The sequence below is a fragment of the Podarcis pityusensis genome (genome assembly GCF_964106645.2).
Source record: "Podarcis pityusensis genome assembly, chromosome: 3".
NCBI lineage: Eukaryota > Metazoa > Chordata > Lepidosauria > Squamata > Lacertidae > Podarcis > Podarcis pityusensis.
Window position 1 is genome coordinate 47,955,544 of NC_138026.1, and position 22,321 is coordinate 47,977,864.

Here is a 22,321-nt window from a genome sequence, read left to right on the forward strand (position 1 = left end):
TAGCCAGCTTTCAGGACAAGTGACTATTTCTCCTCTTATTCAAGCTTGAAAAAAGACACCTTTTTGCTCCTGGAAGTTCACTGCAGTTAATTTTATGGATGAAGAAGAAAGTGAAATCTGTAATGGGAAACAATTAACCTTCTACAGATAGATCTGGGTTTTAAGTGGCACAACCTGCTTTCAGTCCAAAGTCAGAAGTCTAGAAAATTTCTTTCTATATGTCCTTTCTGGAAGATGTTTACTCTTCAAACTTATGGTGGTAGCATCTGGAAAAGCATTTAGATCAATATATGAAGGATTTACTACTGATTATGATTTTATACCTTGTAACTCGGACAGATTCCAGTTTTAAAACTCAGAATGTTGAACTTACTCTATACTGGATCGACAAGTGGATGGATGACCACTTTTTGAAACATAAGCATCCATATAATTTATGTTTTAATAATATTTATGTGCATATATGTAATATATAACTCTGAGCTAAATTATGTCATCTGTTTTTATGCCTTACTTTGAATATACTTTTTTACAACTTGGAGAAAATATGTCATGCATAATTGAGGAGCTTGTGACTTCCTTACATTTCCATTTTTAAAACTAATACTTTTATTCAAATTGGTAGTAAATCCAAGAACTGTATGTGTTTAGATTTTTGCCCCTTTTTCAGATGCTATGGATAATATACATAACTATTTTTAATAGTTTGGGGACTTCTGAATTTGCACTGATATAGGGTGCTTCCAGATGGCAGTTTATTGTGAAATCAGTGTTGCTCATGCATGCAAGTTTTTTTTTGTAGAATCCAGACCATGACATCAGAATGCCAACCCACCCTATGGTTTTTTTGCCTTACATTTGATTCAGATATCTTCTTCCCACAGAAAATCTAATAAGTAAAAATAATTTGATATAAGCAAATAATAATAATAATAATAATACCCCGCCCATCTGGCTGCCTTACAAACTTCCCAATACAGGGCTGCCTTCAGATGTCTTCTAAAAGCTATGTAGATATTTCTCTTTGACATCTGAAGAAAGATGGCCCCACTACCAAGAAGTCAAGGCTGTTTTGGGAGCTGATTACAATTTGGTTCTCAAACGCCTTGGTTCCCAAACGCCTAGGATTCCAAACACTGAAAACCTGGAAGTAAGTGTTCCGGTTTTCAAACTTTTTTTGGAAGCTGAACATCTGAAGTGGCTGTCATCTATTGTTTCCGGGGCACCTGCACCAATCAGAAGCCGTGCCTTAGTTTTCAAACATTTCGGAAATCAAACGGACTTCCGGAACGAATTAAGTTTGAGAACCAAGGTACCACTGTAGTATTATTTTTTGAGGGGAGGAGGTTATTTATCACATGGGTGGGGTTGTTTCAGTGGGTGGTATTTAATGCACAATATACCCATGTTGTTTCCAACAATCCAAATGAATCAAGTGTCCCTTGCTCCACTAGGAAGGGTTGTTAAGTCAAGGTCTTCACACAGTACATGCGGATGAATTACCTCAGAGACTGTCATCATGCAGCATACATTGGGGTGATGATAATAATACATTGGAATGAGAATAATAAATTATTAATACTAATTAATAATAATTAGCAATAATTATATAATGCAGAGGACATTTTCAAAACCTCTTAACACTTTTGTGTAAGACTTGGTCAGGTAAACAGTATTATTATTATTATTAATCCCTCCCCCCAAAAAACCTCCTCATCTTCCTCATTGTGAAGCATGATAAATAAGGCTGGTAACATTTATTCTTGCACACTTCCTGCACACAATACAAATACATCTGTGAATGCCCGGAACAGGAATAACAAGGCAAGGGAGAGGAGGTACTTAGGGGAGAGGGGATACCTCCAGATACATTCTATTAAACTCCACTCACTGGTCGGGATGGCAAGTAGCAAGCTAACAATACATATCTATGACTGTAAAAATGAGAATGTGTGGAAGCTTACTTGGTTTCAGCATGGTGCTGATAACGTAAGGGTTGCTGGTTTGAGCCCTGTATGGGACAGCTGCATATTCCTGCATGGTAGGGTCCCTTCCAACTCTATATGATTCCATGCCAGACAGACACAAATGAATCTGAGCAACCTGTTCATGATGTAAGGTCCGAATCTGGAAGCACCCATAGAATAACCTCTATCCTGACCACATTTATTTGTGACGTAACCCTGCTTATTTCACTGGCACAAGTAAATGTGCATAGGATCCAGCCCAATTTACTTTCAGCATTAATACATATCTTATTTTTTAAAATATAATGTATTGTTAGAGGGATTTTTGATGTTAAACCTTAAGATTTGGTGAGGTCACAAGTTCCTTATGGATTATTTGAACATGTATGTGTTTCATTAAACTGTACTTTAGTAAGAATTTATTAAGTAAAAATTCAGCTCCTCTCTAATCATGTAGGATGATTAATTCTGTCAAGCTAATTTTGCAGCTTTCCTTTTAATCACCGAGACCAATTTCTTATTTTAGAAAATGACTGCTCATTTTAAATAATTGATGTACATCACAATGGCTTTATCCATTTTTTAAAGAAAAATGAATGTGTCAGATATGAGTGGCAGCATGTTTTGTATCAGTTGGTCTGTATTCTTTTTTTAAGAAAAACAAACTAATTTATATATAAAGTTGGATCATTTTTATTGTGAGTTTTGTACTCCTAATGAAATTGCATTTTAAATGGCTTAGATGCATCTTACTTGACACTGAAACATTTTGTGAACAGGATGACTTCTGGATGCATCCAGAAAAGTATACAAAGTTGGAAAATTTCAGCCTCTTGCAGTGGTGTAATCTTACAAATCAGTTCAGACATTGTACTAAAATTTCCCTTGAATTGTTTGAGCACGTCTGATATTAGGCACCTTGGTGAATTCTTCCCTCTGTTTTTGTGGCACCCAGATGTGGATGTTTGAATTATTCTGTATGGAGATTAGTGGCGTGAGCATGTGGTTGAGAGAATGGGGAATTCTACCTGGACTATTGGCTTCCCACTTTATTCAAATTCCATGAGTGACACGTGGCATATCCATTTCAGCCTTGTCATTTCATCAATGGAGAGTGTGCTTTGATCATGTCTGAGTACTTTTAGCCACGGACTGCTTCTCATACAGTCTTAAATTAAACAGTCTTAAACAGGCTTAAATATTATGTGTGTTGGCTCGTCATACAGATCAGCTTCCAGGGCATAATTATTACTTGATACTGTAGTGTTCTCTACTTAGGGCTTGAAGACTATCCAGAAATTGCATCATGTTTCCACGAGGTTCCACTGGGAGGTCCATGACCTTCCCAGGCCCCAGTAAGTGAGGAAAACAAGAGGGGTAAGGGTCCACCTTGACTGATCCAAACATCTTGTCCGCATCCTCGAGCCTTAGTAACTGAAACTCATCCAATACGACAGGACTAGACAGTGCTATGGACACCCCATTATACTTATCAAACAATTTTCTGAAAGCATATCCATTTGACAAGCCACTACACACAAATATTTCCCTGTCTTGGTCACCATGTGGAGTCAGTTTCAAAGACAGGAATTATGAATGGAGTTGTAGATGTTAATACTTTGCATCTACCACTTCACTGACCCTTTCTTGATTCTCAAGATTTTTGCCTAACAATGTAACATTAGTTCTCAGTGGGCTTATCATGTGAGTGAAACAGTCATCACTACAAGTCAGGTTTTATGCATCTATAAACTTTTCCCTTGAAGATGCAGGTTGACTGGGTTTGATTTAATCAGAAATATAACAACTTGCCATTTTGCAAGTGGGTGCATGAATTAAGCCTAGGAAACATGCAAACATGTCACCAGTGTTTGCAGTTCTCCAAGCTCCAGTGCATCCTAATATTTTTTGCTACCAACAGAGGGGGAGCTGAGGAACATGGAAAGAAAGGGTCCTTGCACTTACTGGTGGCCAAAGGAACCAACAATAGGAAAGCTATTTTGCATTTTCACAAAGGCCAGTTGGTACTACATTCAATTCATGCTACCACAGGCTACCATAGGTTTCTGATTTGCACTAGTATTGGCCACTACAGGTGTAAAATGTGCAAGTGTTGTTGCCATGGATGAGATTATTGTGATTAGCTTGTGGAATACCTCCTTTCCTTTAAATCATGGTTATTGTATGGCAGCAATGCCAATATGTTTGCCAAATATGACATGATATGCAGCTGCATATTTCAAACAAGTCAGTAATCTTATGAAGGATATGACATGAATTTACTTTTCCCCAATCTGGTGCTTGTATTGTTTGTGTGCTCTAAAATATCTATCAATCTATGGTCCTCTGTCACTTTATTCTGTTCTGGAGAGTCTTATGTGCTGGCACAGAGGACCAGACCAGCAATCTATAGGATACTTTTTGTGCTCTGCTATACCATTACAAAATTACAAAACATCATTAATGAGAAGTTGTAGGCAAATAGTCTGGCTAAGGAAGTAAACAAAACATGCCCACATATGCATGATAAAAGATTGAATAAGTGACAGCTGAATCTTTATATTTTTATTTATTGCATCAGGTTTTATTGAGTGGAGGAAAATCATGGGGGGAAATATTTGGGGTGAGAAGCGCAGTCAAACATCAGTGTGAACACTTTAGATGTTCATTTTGACAACAGCTTTCTTTAGACAGCAAGGAATGTCTATTTTAATGCTTTTTTAAAAAAAGAAAAGACAAGCCTAACTTGATCAGAGCGAACCTGCCAACCTGTGACATAGTTTCTAGGTTGTTTGTTTGAAAAGTTTCAGCAGGGTCTTATTTCACTGGGAGATCAGTGTAAACACTCAGATCTGAAGGTATCAAACGTTTTGCAGATAAAGACTGAATCCTGATATAAGTTGTACTCAAAACAAGCTTGCTTTCCTTGATCAGTGCTTGAATTATAGGGGGGCTAGAGGGGGCTGAAGTTTCTTATTTAGTATTATTTTTGAACATTTATCTTTTCTATCATGATAGCCAAGGGGACAAACACGTGGAGCCCAGGCAGTCACATATCTATGCACTGACCAGACCTACTTAACTCCAGCAACATGCTAACTTTGTGTGCCTTCAGACTGTATCTTGGAATTATGTCCTTGTCTTTTGTGCTGCCCTGTAGTTACTATTTTTAGAAATCTGTAGGGTCTTTCAAATTAAGTTGGGGGAGTTAATGGGTGGGACCTTTAGGATTTAATTAAACCCCCTTACCTTTCCCTCATAATTCCCTGATCGAAGAAGGTATAAGCAAATGAGCAGAATATCCTTTCTAAAGATTTGGTCTGGTTATGATACCAATATCCCTGGAATGTAGCTGCAGTCTACTCTGTTGGAAAGGGATCCCTACAAAAACTGCTTTCCTAGCAGATCTCTAGTTCAGGATTCTAGCATTTAATGGCATCAGAACAGTAATAGCAGAAGATTTTACTGTGATTTAAAACAAACATAGGAAATAGGTGCCAACTCCCTGTGGCCCTGGGTGCCCAAGCACTCACAGAATTCTGCATGAAGAGGCCGGACACCCACAAATTACGGTGTCAGGGCCATGCAAGCTACATGGCACCCATTGTTGTGGGGCCAAGCTGGCACCCTTACCAATGGACTGTGTCTACAGTCGAGGAAAACTTGAATGTATTTGTTATATACCATGAAACAAAAGCTGCTTAAGTGCTAAATGTTGTTTACTCTGCAACATTATAGTTGTTTAGGTAAGAATAAAGTGGTCACTTTTTTGCTGTGCACAAAAGCTATGGGTTGACAGAATGAAAATCAACCTGGCAAATGAATGGTTTGAGTTGAAGCAGAACATGCAAGAAAAGAGGAGAATGAATAACCATGAAATGTCAAATGGGAATTTCTTAATTGGGTGTTTGATTTCTTATCTGTACTGGAAGTCAAGGTGGGTGGCTTCCTTTGTGCTGTATTGTGCACCTCTAACTGGAGGAGCAGACCAGCAACCCTCATTGCACAACTGGAAGCAACTTCAGATCCAAGCCTATGTCCTAGTTCATTCCCCCCTTTAAAAACAACAGCAAGAGGCTACTCCTCCTCTTTGCATTCCTTGCCAGTCTGCCTACCCCCAATCCCACCCCATTGCTACTCACCTCCCTTTAGATCTCACCCAACATCCTTCCCCTATGCACAGTCGCCCAGATCCTCGCAGCTCCCCCACAACCTCCCTTCTATTGCTGTGTTCCTCCAGATGCTTCCTGTATCATTACACCTGCCACACCACCACCAGGAAGAAGTCTGCATCTGCAGGCTTCCTTTTGGTGGTGGTAGTTTGGTGGCAGTGACAGGGGGAGAGAAGGAAGGCCTGCTTGGGCCACCTGTCTGCCTGCTCACTTGCTCCTGCCACACATGCATTTGTCAGCATGATGACAAACAAGTGCAAATACAGTATATAGAGGAAAAAAGCCCAACATTTTCTTCTTGCCTTATCATTTATAATGCAAACACATAATTATGTAATCTTCTTGGAGACACGTTATTAAGCAGACATTTGTTTTCTAAGACAACCTTGGCAATAAGTGCAGAGCCATTTGCATTTTATAATTGCTTCTGTTAGCAAACAACTCGTTCCTTGGTTGTAACATTATGTTGGCACTTAGAGGCCATTGACTAAGCAATTTGAGAAACCAAACCCACATTAAACAATTTCCAATCTGTTTATTGTTAATATAACTGATTTGATGTGGTGTGGATTAACGCCTACATAGCGCACATACAACTGCATGACAAAGAAGTGGATGCCATACTTTTAACACAGCGAGCCAGTGTGGTGCTGTGTGTTTGACAAGGAGAGCGGTGCTCAAATTTCTACACAGCCATGAAATGAAAGGGTTACCTTGGGTTAAAGGTAAAGGGACCCCTGACTGTTAAGTCCAGTCGTGGCCGACTCTGGAGTTGCAATGCTCATCTCACTTTATTGGCCGAGGGAGCCGGTGTACAGCTTCCAGGTCATGTGGCCAGCATGACTAAGCCGCTTCTCGCGAACCAGAGCAGCGCACAGAAACACCGTTTACCTTCTCGCCAGAGCAGTACCTATTTATGTATTTGCACTTTGACGTGCTTTCAAACTGCTAGGTTGGCAGGAACAGGGACCGAACAACGGGAGGTCAGCCTGTCGCGGGGATTCGAACCGCCAACCTTCTGATCGGCAAGTCTTAGGCTCTGTGGTTTAGACCACAGCACCACCCACATCCCTTACCTTGGGTTAGACATCCTCTAATAGTCAAGGCTACTTTGCAAGGGAAACATGCCCAATGCTTTGAGCTCCTTGAAGGAGGACACAATAAAAGCATAATAATAGGTAAGATATCAGGCTTAATATCAGCAGTGGTTTGGTTTGTCAGGTGCTAGCATCCAGGCAGGTGGATCACTGTTGCTTACCAGGAATGAGAGGAGGAGGAGCAAAGCAACAGGGAGGAGCTCAGCACCTGTGGAGCCAATCCAGCATTCCTATCAGTGTATTTGCACTGCCCTGATCTCCCTGTTATCCTCTTCCTCCCAGTAAGCAGTAGCAGCCTAGTTTCCTAACTAGTGTAGCAGTTCAACCCCACCCTGCAATCTGCTTTTCAAATATTGAAATCATGCTTTCTCAGCCTTAAAAAAGACCACAAAACCTACTAACCCACAGATTTATTTTTTTTATTATCTAGCCTGCTAAGTCACATATAAGGATAGACAGGTATGTCAGTTCTGGTTTCTCTCAGCTTCTTATTTTACCAACAAAAATTAAACAGCATTTCAGTACCTATTTCTCAGAATATACATATATTTTTGTATGCAGTTTTGGCTAAAACACACATTTCGGCAAGCCATGTCCCCTAGTAAATGTTGGAAAAACACATATAATGCATTTTTGCAACTTGTTTTCAATAACATATGCATTTTTACACACACTTTCCCCTAAAATACACATTTACTTTTTGGTTGATGAACTGCATCAAAAAATTTGAAGAAGCGCAAATTTCAAAGGATAGGTGAGTCTTTGTTTGCATACTTTTGGGGGAATTGCAAATTAAGAATACACTAAAATGCAAACTGAACTGAATTTCCCCCCTCATGCCTGTTTGTAGCCATATCTATGTTAGACAGTGGCACACTGGGCAGCCTAAAGGAGATTTTAAAAATTCTCATTCCCAATTACAAATGCTTCTCAGCTTGGTTGCCTCAGAGTAATTCTTTCTTGCTACGTGTGGGCAAGTGAGGGTTAGTACGAGACTAGGCTATAATACCCTTTTATTCTTGTAATATAGATTTACCCAGGCAGAAGTTCACATTTGGACACCTAGCTTGAACTGTCCTGGGGAAAGAAGAGATGACCTGCTTTCTGTGCCCATTGAGTAGCATGTTAATAACATACAGCAAAATATAGAGAACAGATCCCAAGGCCCAAATTAACTTACACAGGAAGGGGGGGGGTCTCTGGGAAGCTGAGCAAACAGACGGTACTAAAGGCAAAGTTCTAGGCCTTGCTGACAAATTAAAACTTGAGAAATCACCAAGTCCAAGTTGGTATCCACCTGAGAGCGCTTTAAGAACTCAAATGGTAAATTGCCTTGAGTCCCTGTCAGACAAAAGGGTGATGCAGTATATTAATGCTACAAAAAAATGTAAATATGGCTCTAAGATCAGCTTCCATACCAAAAGATTAGAAAGTGACTAACAGAAAGCAATTTAAAAAGAGGGATACAGATGGAATCTAGCAAATTAGAGGCCAGTTAGCTTAGATTTGTTCCTGGAAAATTGACAAAAAGCATTTTCGAAGATAGAATTAGGAAGCATATAAAAGGTCTTGCTGAAGCAGAACCAGAATGGCTTCTTCAATGGTAAGTCATGTTTCATTAACCTTTCAGAGATCTTTGAGAGTATCAACAAGCATCTAGATAGAGGTGAGCCTGGTGACATTGTACTTGGACTTCCAAAAACCTTCAACAATGTTCCTCATCAAGGACTCTTGAGAAAGCTTAGCAGTCATGGAGTGAAAGGAGAGATCCTCTGATGGATCATTAACAGGTTAAGAAAAGGAAAGGAAAGAACAGTTCATTCTCCCAATGCAGAGATGTAAAAAGTGGGTTCCCCTGAGAATTAGTATTGGGACCTGTGCTTTTAAACTTCTTCATAATTTATCTAGAATTGAGTAAGCAGTGGGATAATCAAGTTTGCTGATAATACCAAATTATTCAAAATGATCTCTCCAAACTGGGTGAATGGGCAGTAAAATGGCAAATGCAGTGTAAACAACTGTAAAGTGATGCACATGGAGTGAAAAATCCTAATTTCACTTACGCTTGTGGAGTCTGAACTGGGGATAGCTGACCAGGAATGAGACCTTAAGGTTGTTGTAGATAGATTGATGAAGATGATGTTGACACAGTTTGTGGCAGCTGTGAAATAAAGGCAAATTCCATGTCAGGGATCATTAGAAAAGGAATTGAAAATAAACCGCTGAGATCATAATGCAAGTATACAAATCCATGTTGTGACCAAACTCTGGAAGCATGATGTACTCATTGTCATGCTGGAATTCTGGGAGTTCCAGCTTTTGGTTTCTTGTCCTTATTAGTAAAAGGATATTGAAGAATGGAACTAGGAAAAAAATGCAGCAAAGTCTGCTTCTCATTCATTTTATATTTCAGGAAAGTTATTTCTGAATAAGAATAATTATTTCATACTGCAGTTCAGAAAATCCACTCAATATATGTATGAGCAAGAGCATTGTTCCTAGTCAAGAGCATGAAGTCCTCTAAATCTTAGATTCTCAGGCATGAACTCAATGACTAACCTTAGGCTAGCTACTGTTTCTCCCATCTGTAACATGATGGTACTGTTAAAATCTTCTGAGATATAGTACATGAAGGGTTTTGAGCTATACAAATGCCAAGTATTGTTATTGTTCCCATTGTAACTATCAGTACTGAACTAACTGCTTGCTCCGTAGTGTCTGATAAATAAACCAAATTGTATTCTTTTAAACCTCCTGGGGACTCATTTCAGCTTAATGTACTGCTTCCTGTCTCGGATGTGACTACATTATCTGCAGCTGCAAAGAAAGAAGTTGCTTACTGTTGTTCTGAGAACAGAATTGGGTGCTACATTGTCTTACAGCAATCTGTTTAGCAGGTGTACCACAAACGAAGTTAAAAACATAAGTTACTGTCACTCTTGCACATACAGTAGTACATATATGGGTGGTCCTTCTGCCTGGTTCCTTAGCGTGGTTTTTCCAGTGGTGTGCCAAGTGACTCTTTATAAAGGCTTGATTGATAAAGAGTTAGTTCTCAACACAAAACGAGGACAGATTCTATGAAGCTTCCTTGTTTTATATTATCAGCCTAACCTATAACATACATGAGAAAAGTCCATCACAGATTTAAGAAATATTGACCCCTATTTATATAGCATTGCAATTTAGCATTCATAAATAGACTGCTGATATATGCTGTGAAATACCAATATTTTGCAGGCAGCATAGTAGCTTTTAACCCTAACGCAAGATATGCTTCTCTGTTTACATTAGCGGCACAGAAAGAGCCAAGCATTAAAAAAATTACGTATGTTCAGAATTGCCCCTCTACTGGGCATTGCTTAGGCAGAGCTAAATATTGCTGAAGAGCTTCTTAAGTGAAGTAGGATTTCCCAAGAAAGGTTTATACATTATTATTTTTTTTATGTTTCTCAGCATGTTGTAGCATTACATTTCAAAAGAGAATGCCTCTGTCCAACGCAGTCCATAAATGTCTATGATTTTCTCAACATCACTCCCGTAAATTAGAAAATATTAAGCTTAATAGTAGCACCATAAATTGTCACACAACACATCTAAAGATACAAAAGACTTTAACTTTTACAGGCGTATCTCATATTCTCTCAGTCTTGCTTTAAATGGGGATAAAACGTGGCCCGTTGAGTGAACTGGAATCTTTTCTTAGATGTGCACCTTGAAGCAGACAGAGAATTGTTTTTTTACACTGTCCCGTTATTTATTACTCTGCCACCACATGGATCTAGCTATATTTTCATAATGGCTTTATGGTTGCCCTTGTGGAATGTGAAAGACTTTGGCACTTTCCTGTGAGAAAATACACTACCCATCATTAATGCAGCCAGGAGCACACTTGAGAATATGGAAGAACTTCAGAGAGGAAAAAAAAAGTTTAATCCAGAACCTAAGAAAACTGCCATAACCACCACATCGTCTTTTACTTGTTCAGTCTAATCTCCATCTTTTCTGGATAGACCTGCATGTATGGCCCTGGAAGCATTAGTGTCCTCATCACTCTGCTTTGTCAAGAGAGAGAGAGAGAAAGATGGGCTGTGTGTCTTCTACCCACTGATGCACCACAGCCCAAACTGTTTCATTATCTTCCTCCAGTGGCCTCACATACATGTTGAAAGGAGAGATGACAGAATGAAACCTTGTGGAATCCCGCATGAAAGAGAGACCACGGGGCAGGTGAGCAATTGCCCAGTATCATCCTCTGAGATCTCTCTGAGGGGGAAGAATGGAACTACACAAGTGCAGTCCCACCAACCCCAACCTAGATCTACAGGTGAGTCAGCTAAGGTCTTCAGTTGATCAAAAGTTGTCCAGCAGTGACAAATCCTTGTACATCAGTCAGTAAGAGGAGCTTACCAACTAATGGCATCAATTTAGCTGCCTTGCACTCTAATGTTGACATCAGAAGACGCCAGGTATAGCCAAAGTTTCCTTGCCACAGCTTTCCTCCTCACATATAACACTGTTAGTAAAAGAAAGACAGAGACTGGAAACCGGCAGACCAGAAAATTAATGTACATAGTTCTCTAGGCATTGGTCTAGTATCTTCCAGTGGAGGAAATGTGGTGCCTTGTTCTCCTTTGCAAAGCTTTGGCAGGGTGTAGGAAAAAGGGTCCTAAAACATTCTGGAATATCCAATGATAGCTTAGAATACGTCCCTGAAGGTCATGAGCCAATGATCCACAATCACATTAAAACACAACTAGAAAGTTATCTGAACCAGTCAAGAATCAATCTCCTGTTACATCTTCTTGGTAAAGATCATTGCAGCTTCCCCAGGTTGTCGACCATCTGCAGGCCTGAACATTGTGGCATTGCTGTAGGAAAATTATTTTGTTGTGGAGGTGGGTTTCTTCCATTAATATTATATTGATTAAGAGGGTAGTAAATTTTTTTCAGTTACTTTGCCTCATAGTACAGTCAAATTTCAAGGGGATAAGAAAAACCTTAAGTGAAATAGTTGTATAATTTTTGAAACGCCCAAAAGAGTATCAGCCCATATCTCAGGAAGATTTGTTTGGCTCATTGTTAGTGCTGGAATAGAAAGTAACGTCTTTGATGGTTTAGAAATTTAGGATGGGTCCATCTACGCAACACATTCTTTGGCTCTCAGATATGCTCTTTCAGTGCTTCTAATTCCCACATTTGGTAAATTCTTTAGAATATCTGTCAGATCACCTGACATTATGAAAATGGGCATCAGTGTTCTAAAACATAAATGCAGTTGATAAAGATACAGTAGTTATCAAACCTACAAAATCCTACAAAGCAAAACTAATTTTTGGCATTCGCATGTGCCAAGTTTTTCCTTACATTCCATGCTTCACATCAGAGATGGTATATCTTCTATTTAAATATTGCCTTAGGGTCCATTTCTGCCTTTGGGTTTAAAGACCTAGACTGACAGCTCCAAACTCTCTCTCCCTATTAAATATCCTTGGGGAAATGGTATTTGGAAGTAGAAGCTGATTAGAAAGGAGGCTAAGGCCAGGACTGTACATCTATTCCCAGTCAACTTGAAAAAAAGGAAGGAAGGAAGATGAAAAGCACTTTGATTGACGTGTCCTGGTAGATGTTAGAACATTGACCCATAACATCAGCTATAAGCTGCAGGATTACTGCCATTACTGTGTTAAGAAATTTTAACAAGGCTTCAAATAATATCTGACATGCAAGGCTGGAGGTAATGAACTTCTGAACAAATCCTGTAGATTCATACTAGATTTTGACAGTCAATTTTGTGTGAACTCCATCAAAGTAAAGAGGAGACAGATGTTAAACAGAGCAAACAATTGGAATATGTTTCTCTAAGAAAACCAGCGGGGGGGGAAATAATAGCAGGCCAATTCAGAATTAAAGCAAGAGACAGAGAAGCACGGGAATTCCTTGCTAGATTCCCCCCTTTCATGTAATATCTACTAGGCAAGATATGTGTTTTGTTAATTTTCTTTGTAAGTGAATGTTGAACTAGAAATACTACTTTATAATATAAGCAACATGCACAAATATCTTAATAATGTTTATCATATACAAGGCACAATAGAAATCATTGAGGTGGCATCTAACACTTGCAATAATAAATACAGTGGTACCTCGGGTTACAGACACTTCAGGTTACAGAATCTTCTAACCCAGAAATAGTACCTCGGGTTAAGAACTTTGCTTCAGGATGAGAACAGAAATCGCATGCTGGCGGTGCGGTGGCAGTGGGAGGCCCCATTAGCTAAAGTGGTGCTTCAGGTTAAGAACAGTTTCATGTTAAGAATGGACCTCCAGAATGAATTAAGTTCTTAACCCGAGGTACCACTGTAGAATATAGTTGGTAAAGCATTTTAAATGATGGAAATGCACCATTGGAGATGCACACTTACTGGTGGGAATGCCCAATCACAACTAATTATTGGAGGCAAAAAAAAGGCATAGATATTTAATAATGATAACGCAAGGAAACAAAAATGGGATTAAATTCAGTTTTTAAATTTAGAAGTATAAGGTATAAGCCCTCTAAAATATACACAAACACTACAAATGTTATTAAATTTGTTGATTTGTTTCTGTCCATATGAAACTCTCCACTTTTCCAGCTGCAGATATTAACCCATCAAGTGACTCGTGGAACACACAGTTGTGGTGCATTCAGTCACTTCGCTTCCCTGTTCACTCAGTGTGAGAGACGTGTAAAAACCATTGTATGTGTGTATCAGCTAGGTGTGCATGAGATCTACATGTTCAAAAAACCAGTTGACAGAATAACATGATCCTTGCTGTGTGTACAGAGCTGCCATGACAGTGCAACAAATAGGGAAGACTAAGTCTGCCAGACAATCCAGTGTGCCAGAAAATCCAGTTCATTGGGCAGCAACTTGAGTAAAGGGAGGGAAAACAATGAAAACTTGACACCTAATCTATATGAATCACCAACGCTCTTGGCTGGAATGGAAGGAAGGACTTGGAGTCAAGGGTTACGGAGTTGCAGGAACAAGTGAAAGGGAACAGTAACACGAGATGGGTAACTCCCCATCAGTCTGACCGATGATCCTTCACCAATTGTAAAATGCTACAAATGCTGGATTTGATACCTGGTAGCAGTCATTGCATTTGCACCACCTTCCCCTTCTTTTAAATATTAGCCTTTTCTAGCTCAGCAGTCACCAGAGAAGTGGGAAGTGTGCTGGCCTTGGATCTAAAAGATCCAAGCTAAAGTTCCAAGCTAGGATCAAACTGGTGTTGGGAGATGTTTCTCCTTGCATGCTCTCAGGCAAGAAGTGTAAGCAGTCGTCTCTTTTCTCTGATCTGCTCTGGCCCCTTCCTGCCCTCCCTTTTAAAGGACACATGCCAGTACGTAAAGATACTCTGTTCCAGCACCAGACTGCCACAGCTCCGTGGTAGAGCATCTGCTTTTTGCATGCACAAGGTCCCAGGTTCATTCTCCAGGTAGGACAGGGGGAAGACTCCCAGTCTCGAGAGGTGCTACCAGTCAGTGTGGACAATGCAATCTATTCCTAAGATATCATCTTTAATGACATAGATTTCTCCTTTTTCATAGAAGACACAGTTGTTATGGCTACTGTTGCCTGTGTAGAGATGTTAAAGAATTACAGATAGAGGGAAACCACTTTCATCTTGTGTTTTTGTGTGTGTTGTGTGTGTGTGTGTGTGTGTGTGTAGAGAGCTGAGCACCAGGCCAGCTGTGTATGGGCAAAGGGCATGCATTGATATTGCTGATTAAAACTTTAGTGCGAGCTCCTTTATGCTGATTATAAATGAACGACTAACGCTTCATTTTACTGTAGCAATTTTAACATGCTAATGGCCAAAGAATGTTAAAATTATCTGCTATCTGATTACATCTTGAGTGACTTTCAGGCAACATTTACTTTCTGGAAGCATAACAGGAAGCCAGTTGCTGTTTTATAGCACTTATCAAAATTCAATAAAGGTTGGTTTTCTTGTAACCTCATTGTAGTATAGAAGGGAAGTAAAGGGCAAAAGGTTATTTCATCTAGACTAAATGGAAGGGGGAGTATTGTACATATTCACAAAGCTCAAGTTACAGACGGATTTCTGATGCTCCACCTGCCAAACTTTCGGAGTTATTCTAACAATAATGCAGTTTGAAAGGCAAATTGAAGTTGTCAAAAAAGATTCGATTACATTGTTAGACATCTTCTCCAAAAATAGTCTTAAGTTGCCTGTCTCATAAAATATTTCAGAAAATATTTTCTCATTCTCTATGCTTCTGTACTGAATATTAACCATAATGTGGTGGTGGGGGTTTTTAAAAAAGAAATTTCATTCTGTAGATAGGCAAAATCAGTTAATGGAAGGTAATGGAGACTCCACTTTATAATCTTCAGCTTGTGGCTTTTGATCTGTGAAACCATTTGCCATTTTTTGTTTTTAAGATAATACCCCATTGCCAAAACTCTGTGTATAACATTGTTGGCACTAATTCACCTAAGAATCCAGCTATATCTCTATAATGATCATTATCTAAGAAATATGTAGTTTCCTAAGAGTAATAGATCAGTAGCTAGAGTTTGTCGTTGTCTATATAATTGTAAGGTAGAGGTAAAGGGACCCCTGACCATTAGGTCCAGTCGTAACCGACTCTGGGGTTGTGGTGCTCATCTCGCTTTATTGGCTGAGGGAGCTGGCGTACAGCTTCCAGGTCATGTGGCCAACATGACTAAGCTGCTTCTGGCGAACCAGAGCAGTGCACGGAAACACCGTTTACCTTCCCGCCGGAGCAGTACCTATTTAACTACTTGCACTTTGACGTGCTTTCAAACTGCTAGGTTGGCAGGAGCAGGGAACGAGCAACAGGAGCTCACTCCGTTGCGGGGATTCGAACCGCTGACCTTCTGATCAGCAAGTCCTAGGCTCTGTGGTTTAACCCACAGCGCCACCCGTGTCCCTCTATATAATTGTACAAAGAAGCTATTTCCATAATAGCTTCTTTGTATAATTATATACTTATTCCATGCAATCTTAACCATGTCTTCTCAGAAGTAAGATCTGCTGAATTCAGTGGGATCCATGCCCGGATTAGGGTTGAAGCCTCATATAGTTACTTTAGGATTGTTCTTATTTGAGACCTTCCAAATCCAAGCTCCAGTGCTCAGATGGAATACTGCACCGGTGCCACTTTCTCCCATCTTAGAGGAAGCAGGCACCACCCACACATTCCATCATATTCAAAACTTCCTGTGACATGGTTACTGCTGGAAATGTCTCTTCTCCAAAATCCAAACATTCCCTCCCACATGTAGCTTGGCTTGTTCTGTTCTGGAACACTGCTCTATTATGAATTAAACTTTATACCCCACATTTTGACTTCTAGATTTTTCCAGCAGCCTGTATATCATCTTCAATTGTGTTTTTGCCAAATTTCAGTAGAGGCCGCTTGCTTACTACTTTGCAAATTAATCTGGTTTAGATTGCGTAATTGAGACAACTGTGTAAATTGGTAATTTGTGGGTTTTTTGGTTCTCATATTCTTTTAAATGAACATGGCAGGATTAATATTAGGTAATTTGGTTTTATAATCATAACCGAGTCTCTATCTGGATGGGTGTGTGGCTAGGATCCTCTGGCAGAGTTTCCTCTTCCTAGGACCAAACTAGATGTTTGTAAGCACTCACTTCCACTGGTCCTGGGAAAACCCGCTCTTTATTGCTGAATCGGAGCAAATGGCAATGGTTTTGCTCCAATTCAGTGGTAAAGAGTGGGTTTTCCCAGGGAAATTGGCTGGGGAAATGGAAAACCTCTCAAACCTGTGCCTAGAAAGCATGGGACAACTGGAAAACTGCTTGGGCCCATGCTTTCTGGGTGTGGCTCAAGTGAAGTGTGTATAAAAGTGTGCATGAATCTTTGCATGTAGTTCAAACGCTGCCATAGGAAAACTTAACTGACTTAGAGAAACAGCTCTGGGGGAAGGCATGTTTAACCTTTTCCTCCTATGCTGTTTCTTAGTGGGGCTGTCACTTCTGCACCCAACCCATTATTGCCCTGAGGCAGAAAACATATAGGCACCATACAGCTACCTACATGCTTTCTTCTGCAGGTAAACATTGCGGCCTCCAATAGATCTACATCAAAACTAGCATGAGGGAAGGACTACACTACCCTCTTATCCTGGACTCAAGCATCCTGATCTCTCAGAATATTCTCTAGTTTGCCAGAGCAGTTTGCTGCTTGCATGGGGTCATGTCATGGGTCATGGCACTCGCCTCAGGGTCTCTCTCGAGATATGCATCTCACAAGAGCTGGGGAGATAAGGGTAGAACTGCGTGATACCAGTCACTTCATGACAATCATGATTTTATTTGTCAAATTAAAGGAAGTTACTTATAATCACCACCTGGCCAGCTCAAAAGTATGGTAAGTATAACAACAACAACAACTGCCCACCTATGATAATTTCATCAAAATCTTCCTGCCCTTTGGTAATTTTAGAATGTAGTTTCTTTTCTCATTAATTGATGGAGAATAGTTGAAAGGAAGAAATTTTTGGCAGAGGACTAAAGTAAGGTATAAGATTCTTCAGAGCACTGGGCTGTGCTAAGGTATTATAAACCTGCTTGTCTGACAATAGGATTGAGTGTATTATGAGAACATGGAGGTTCATATCCTTCAGCCCCAACAAAAGGGACCAGTTCAAGCATTACAGGTTTTTCAGGTGGCATTCGGAAGGTAACTCCAGGTGGTGTACACCTGAAAATGTAAAGGATGAGTGTGTCAAGCACATATATTTTTCACTTTGCTTGTCATGCGCTGTGATGAGCTGCAGGTCCCTCAGTCCCTTTGCTCAGTGTGTGCCTAATGTGTGGAGGGATCTTGGACAGAATGGACTTAGCTGCTCATGTCATTTTGTACTTAGAGCTCTCGGTCAGCAGTTTGGGATACAGAAATAGAGAAAATATATGATTGTTACTGCTCTGCAACGAGGCTTCCAGCAACCCATGCCAGATATGAACTGTCTGACATAGGTGTGTCTTATTGCTTCCTTCTCAGTCTTAAGTTGACTCACTTCCTTTATAAACAAATACCTTAGTACAGTGGTGCCTCGCAAGACGAAATTAATTCGTTCCGCAAGTTTTGTCGTCTTGCGATTTTTTCCGTCTTGCGAAGCACGGTGTCGGGAAAGTTTTGGAAAAGCTTCAAAAATCACCAAAGTCTTTAAAAACCTCAAAAAAGGCTACCACACCACATTCTATGAGTTGCTCCTCGAAGTCAAGTCGCAACTGTATTAATGGTGTTAAGAAAAAGGAAACAAACTTGCAAGATGTTTCCGTCTTGCGAAGCAAGCCCATAGGGAAAATCGTCTTGCGAAGCAGCTCAAAAAACAAAAAACCCTTTCGTCTAGCGAGTTTTTGGTCTTGCGAGGCATTCGTCTTACGAGGTACCACTGTATTTTAAATCAAATGAATTCAGCACAAAATACTGTTGCATATTGTAATTAATTTGCCTTTTGCAAGTGTGATGACCATCTCCTGCACCACTGCATCTATGTTCAACTGTAATTTCTTGTTACTATTGTTTACTACGAACTTAGCACCACTTGACATGGAATTAACATTGTGACTTAGAAATTGATTAAGAATAAATGGATATTATTTTGAAAACGCAAAACAGCATAATTTGAAGGCATTTCTCAAAGAGCAAATGAGGCTAACCTGCATGCTCACTGCTTCGTGATTCTTGCAATATCAGTTGATGAGTTGCTTTCACTGCGGGGTATGAGGGGCACACCGAGAGAATACAATATTTTTTAAAAAATAATTCAGCTGTGATTCATTCAGTCATCACATCATTAAGTCATCAAGTGAGCTACATGCATGTATGAATGATCTATTCTGACATAACTTGTTTTTTAATGCAGTGTTAATCATTAGGCACTACTTTCAAAAGAAAGGGTTTTCAGTAAGCCAGAACAGCTTGACATATATATAACTGTATGAGACGTGTATTTAAAAGATGACAATTTTGTTATGAGATTATGGCAGCAGCATAGAAAACTTTTGTGAACTGACAAGACCATATTAGCCGAGATTCTCGGTGATATGACCAGATTTTTTCACTGTGGTCCATAGACTTGGGTTGTTAATGAAACTGAGAAGCCTATATTGCCAAGCCATGGACAAACATGGGTGGCCCAAACTTCAGCTAAAAATAAGAATAATGGGCATGATTTACAAGGTTTGTGGAAATTAATGGGGAGAGAGGAATAACAGACACCTTTCTACTATTCCTCTCTCATTCATATGGTAAGAAGTCCTGAAGCACATTTTAATTTTGATATTGAAGTATCAATGCGTTAATAATAATAACAACAATAATAATAATTCTTACTTTCTTTCCACATTTTTTTTGTTCTTTTGCAAACTTCCCCTGTAGAGGTCCTTCTGTAGTGCCATGGTGGAGGAGCTGAGGATGTCTCTGAAGTGTCAACGTCGGTTAAAACACAAACCACAGGCTCCTGTAATTGTGAAAACAGAAGAAGTTATCAACATGCACACATTTAATGACAGAAGGTTGCCAGGTAAAGAAACCATGGCATAGAGCTGGGAGGCCAAGCAACCCCAAGCACAAACTGATGTCTTTTCCCCTTCCCCCTTTTTATTTTTCCCCCCAAACCAACTTTTGCGAGAATGTTTCCTGTGGAAATATGCAAGCTGTTCAAAAATAAAATGAGTTACCTCATGCCGCTGTGTCTATGAACTAGAGACTCTGTGATCTAAGCAGGTGCAAAGGCCAGACTCGAATCACAAGCGTCACGGATCAACCAAGTTTATAAGGGGAGGGGAGGGGTGGGGGGTGGGTGGGCATTCCACCATTTGTCATGAGTTCCACCATTCCTTAATGAACGAAAGGTTCTATTTTTTTTATGGCTGGCTACAAACGCAGCCACAGTGAGAGCTAGCAGGCTCCTTTTGAAGTTCATCCGTCGCCAGGGGCTGGAGAAGGAATGAACAGCTAAAGAAACTAACTACCGGAGGAGTCTGTGAAAGATAGTAACTCAGCACTCTAGCGGGGAGAAAAAGAGGCTGCTGTGTACTGCCAAGCACCGAATATCTTATATTTGCTGGCCAATGTCTACATGATGTTGTTCCAGCTAGCTGATACAAGCTTATTCAGTGGGAAAATCAATGCAACGAAAATGGAAACCTGGAAATAGAAGAATGGACAGATGATGCTTGACCTGTCTCTTGTGTCACTGACCTGAATAAAAACAAACTCTTAAGTCAAGCAGTAGAAAATTAAATATCGCACCTATACTGGAACTCTGTCGTGAGAGAACCCAAAGAAGGCGGGCTGTGCTTCAGATGATACACAAAGTTTCCCCCAGTTAAAAGGAAAGATGTATCTTATGATGCTTGTCTCTGAGCAATTTCTTCATTGTCTAACTGTGAAGCAAAGACACAATGGAGGCGTGGGGTTTTCTTTCCCCCTTTCTTTTTTTAAATGCCTGAGAGGGTTCGGAAAACTTGTGTTCCTGCTTCGAATTGAACTCACTGGAGCCTGTGGAATTCTCGCTACTGGTGGAAATAGGATGGGTTGTCTAAAAATTTAAAAAGAAAAAGGACAGAATGTGGAGGACTTTGAAATGGACTGCATTTCTCAATACAGTCAACAGTGTTCAAATGAGCAAAACCCTTGAACAATTTTTTCCCTCCCCCCAGAAAAGCAAGGGGGAAAAAATGTTCAGGTTTATTTGTGGAAATGCAAGATTTCTATGAAAATAGTTTTTGTATGGAAATTTTTTGTAATACTTTTTAAATCAACACTCTCAAGAACCTGCGTTCCAGTCAGGGGTGTGGTGCCAAGAGTGACTGGTAGTGCGTTCGCACCACCAACGTTTGGTGAAAACTATTTTTATCAAGGTAAAAAATAAAAGGGGGGAATCTTAGAAGAGAACTATTTTCAAGTTAGATAATATAAAATCTAGGTGCACTACCAATACCGCTTACTATACCACACCCCTGGTTTCCACTAGCCTGATAACATACTGTCATGAACTGATGTGTGTAAATGATGAAAGACACAGACCTCTTGACCACATTGTGATAACAGTTGAAGTGCACACAGTTTGCTGTTTGAATCCAATGCACAACATTAAAAAAAACAAAAACAAATCACACACACATTAAAAAAAATTGTCAGTTTTTAGTTGTTTTCTGGGTAGGGTGGCTTGGGAATGCTGTGTGATTTGAGCAATGTGTGTGCAGTGCCATCAAAACTGGTACTTGTATTAGAATCTTGTTCTGCAAACACTCACTTACTTCCCATCCTTACTATAAGCAAGAATGTTAGCATCCAAAAAAGTGTGTTCAGGATTGGGGCCTAGCTACCGCACAATGCTTTTGCTACTCTTCCTTTAAAGTACTTTTAAACAATTGGGTACTAGACCTCTGGGAATGAATACCAGTTGCACAATGTGTCCTGCGCAACTTTTGTTAATTTCAGTAAGACATACACAGGAGAAGCACCTGATGATTACCCCCATGGCTTTTTTTTTTTTTTTTTTTTTTTTGAGGGGGGAGTGGAGTTACACCTATGACAATGACATTTAAAGACACACAGATGTTTCAGCTGCCCTTACGGTGCTCAGTCAGATGTGATACCATCCTAATAATTTTAACTTAGTCTTATTGTAAATTTGTATCCTGAAAATAAAATGTATAATGTTGAGATATGTAGGGACACTTGCCTACACCCACAGTTTATAAATATAGCTTTTTATTCCAGAAAAAAATATCATTTCTCTCTTTTTTTTTCTTTTTTAAATAAACAGAATCCAAACACTGTTTTGTATAAACAATGAGTCATCTGTGGATAACAGAAATATTTATGGATTCAAGGCACACTTGGCATTCAAAAGGCTTCTCTGTTAAAATGTTTCACGTTTCCATTGCAAAGTGCATATGGCCCCAAACAAACCAGCCTCCTGAAATGAATGAGAACCATCATGGTGCCTCCCCTTTCCAGCTGTTCCTTGTGTGGGCATGAGAGGACTTGCATGAGCAAA

At 39.8% G+C, this 22,321-nt stretch overlaps 1 protein-coding gene across 3 annotated transcripts in view; it reads left to right on the forward strand.

Moving 5' to 3' along the window:
* GRIK2 (glutamate ionotropic receptor kainate type subunit 2) overlaps window positions 1–22,100 on the forward strand; it is a 441,474-nt gene extending 419,374 nt beyond the window's left edge. The window contains exons 17-18 of one of the 3 annotated variants that reach the window (XM_080999933.1): window positions 11,386–11,563; window positions 19,690–19,809. In XM_080999933.1, coding sequence (XP_080856059.1) covers window positions 11,386–11,563; window positions 19,690–19,703 — 192 coding nt within the window. In that variant the 3' untranslated portion in view covers window positions 19,704–19,809. Of the gene's footprint in view, window positions 1–3; window positions 1,765–11,385; window positions 11,564–19,689 lie in introns of those variants that run through there. The other 2 variants (XM_080999935.1, XM_080999934.1) reach the window with 2 other exon arrangements.
* The last annotated feature ends 221 nt before the right edge of the window (window positions 22,101–22,321 follow it).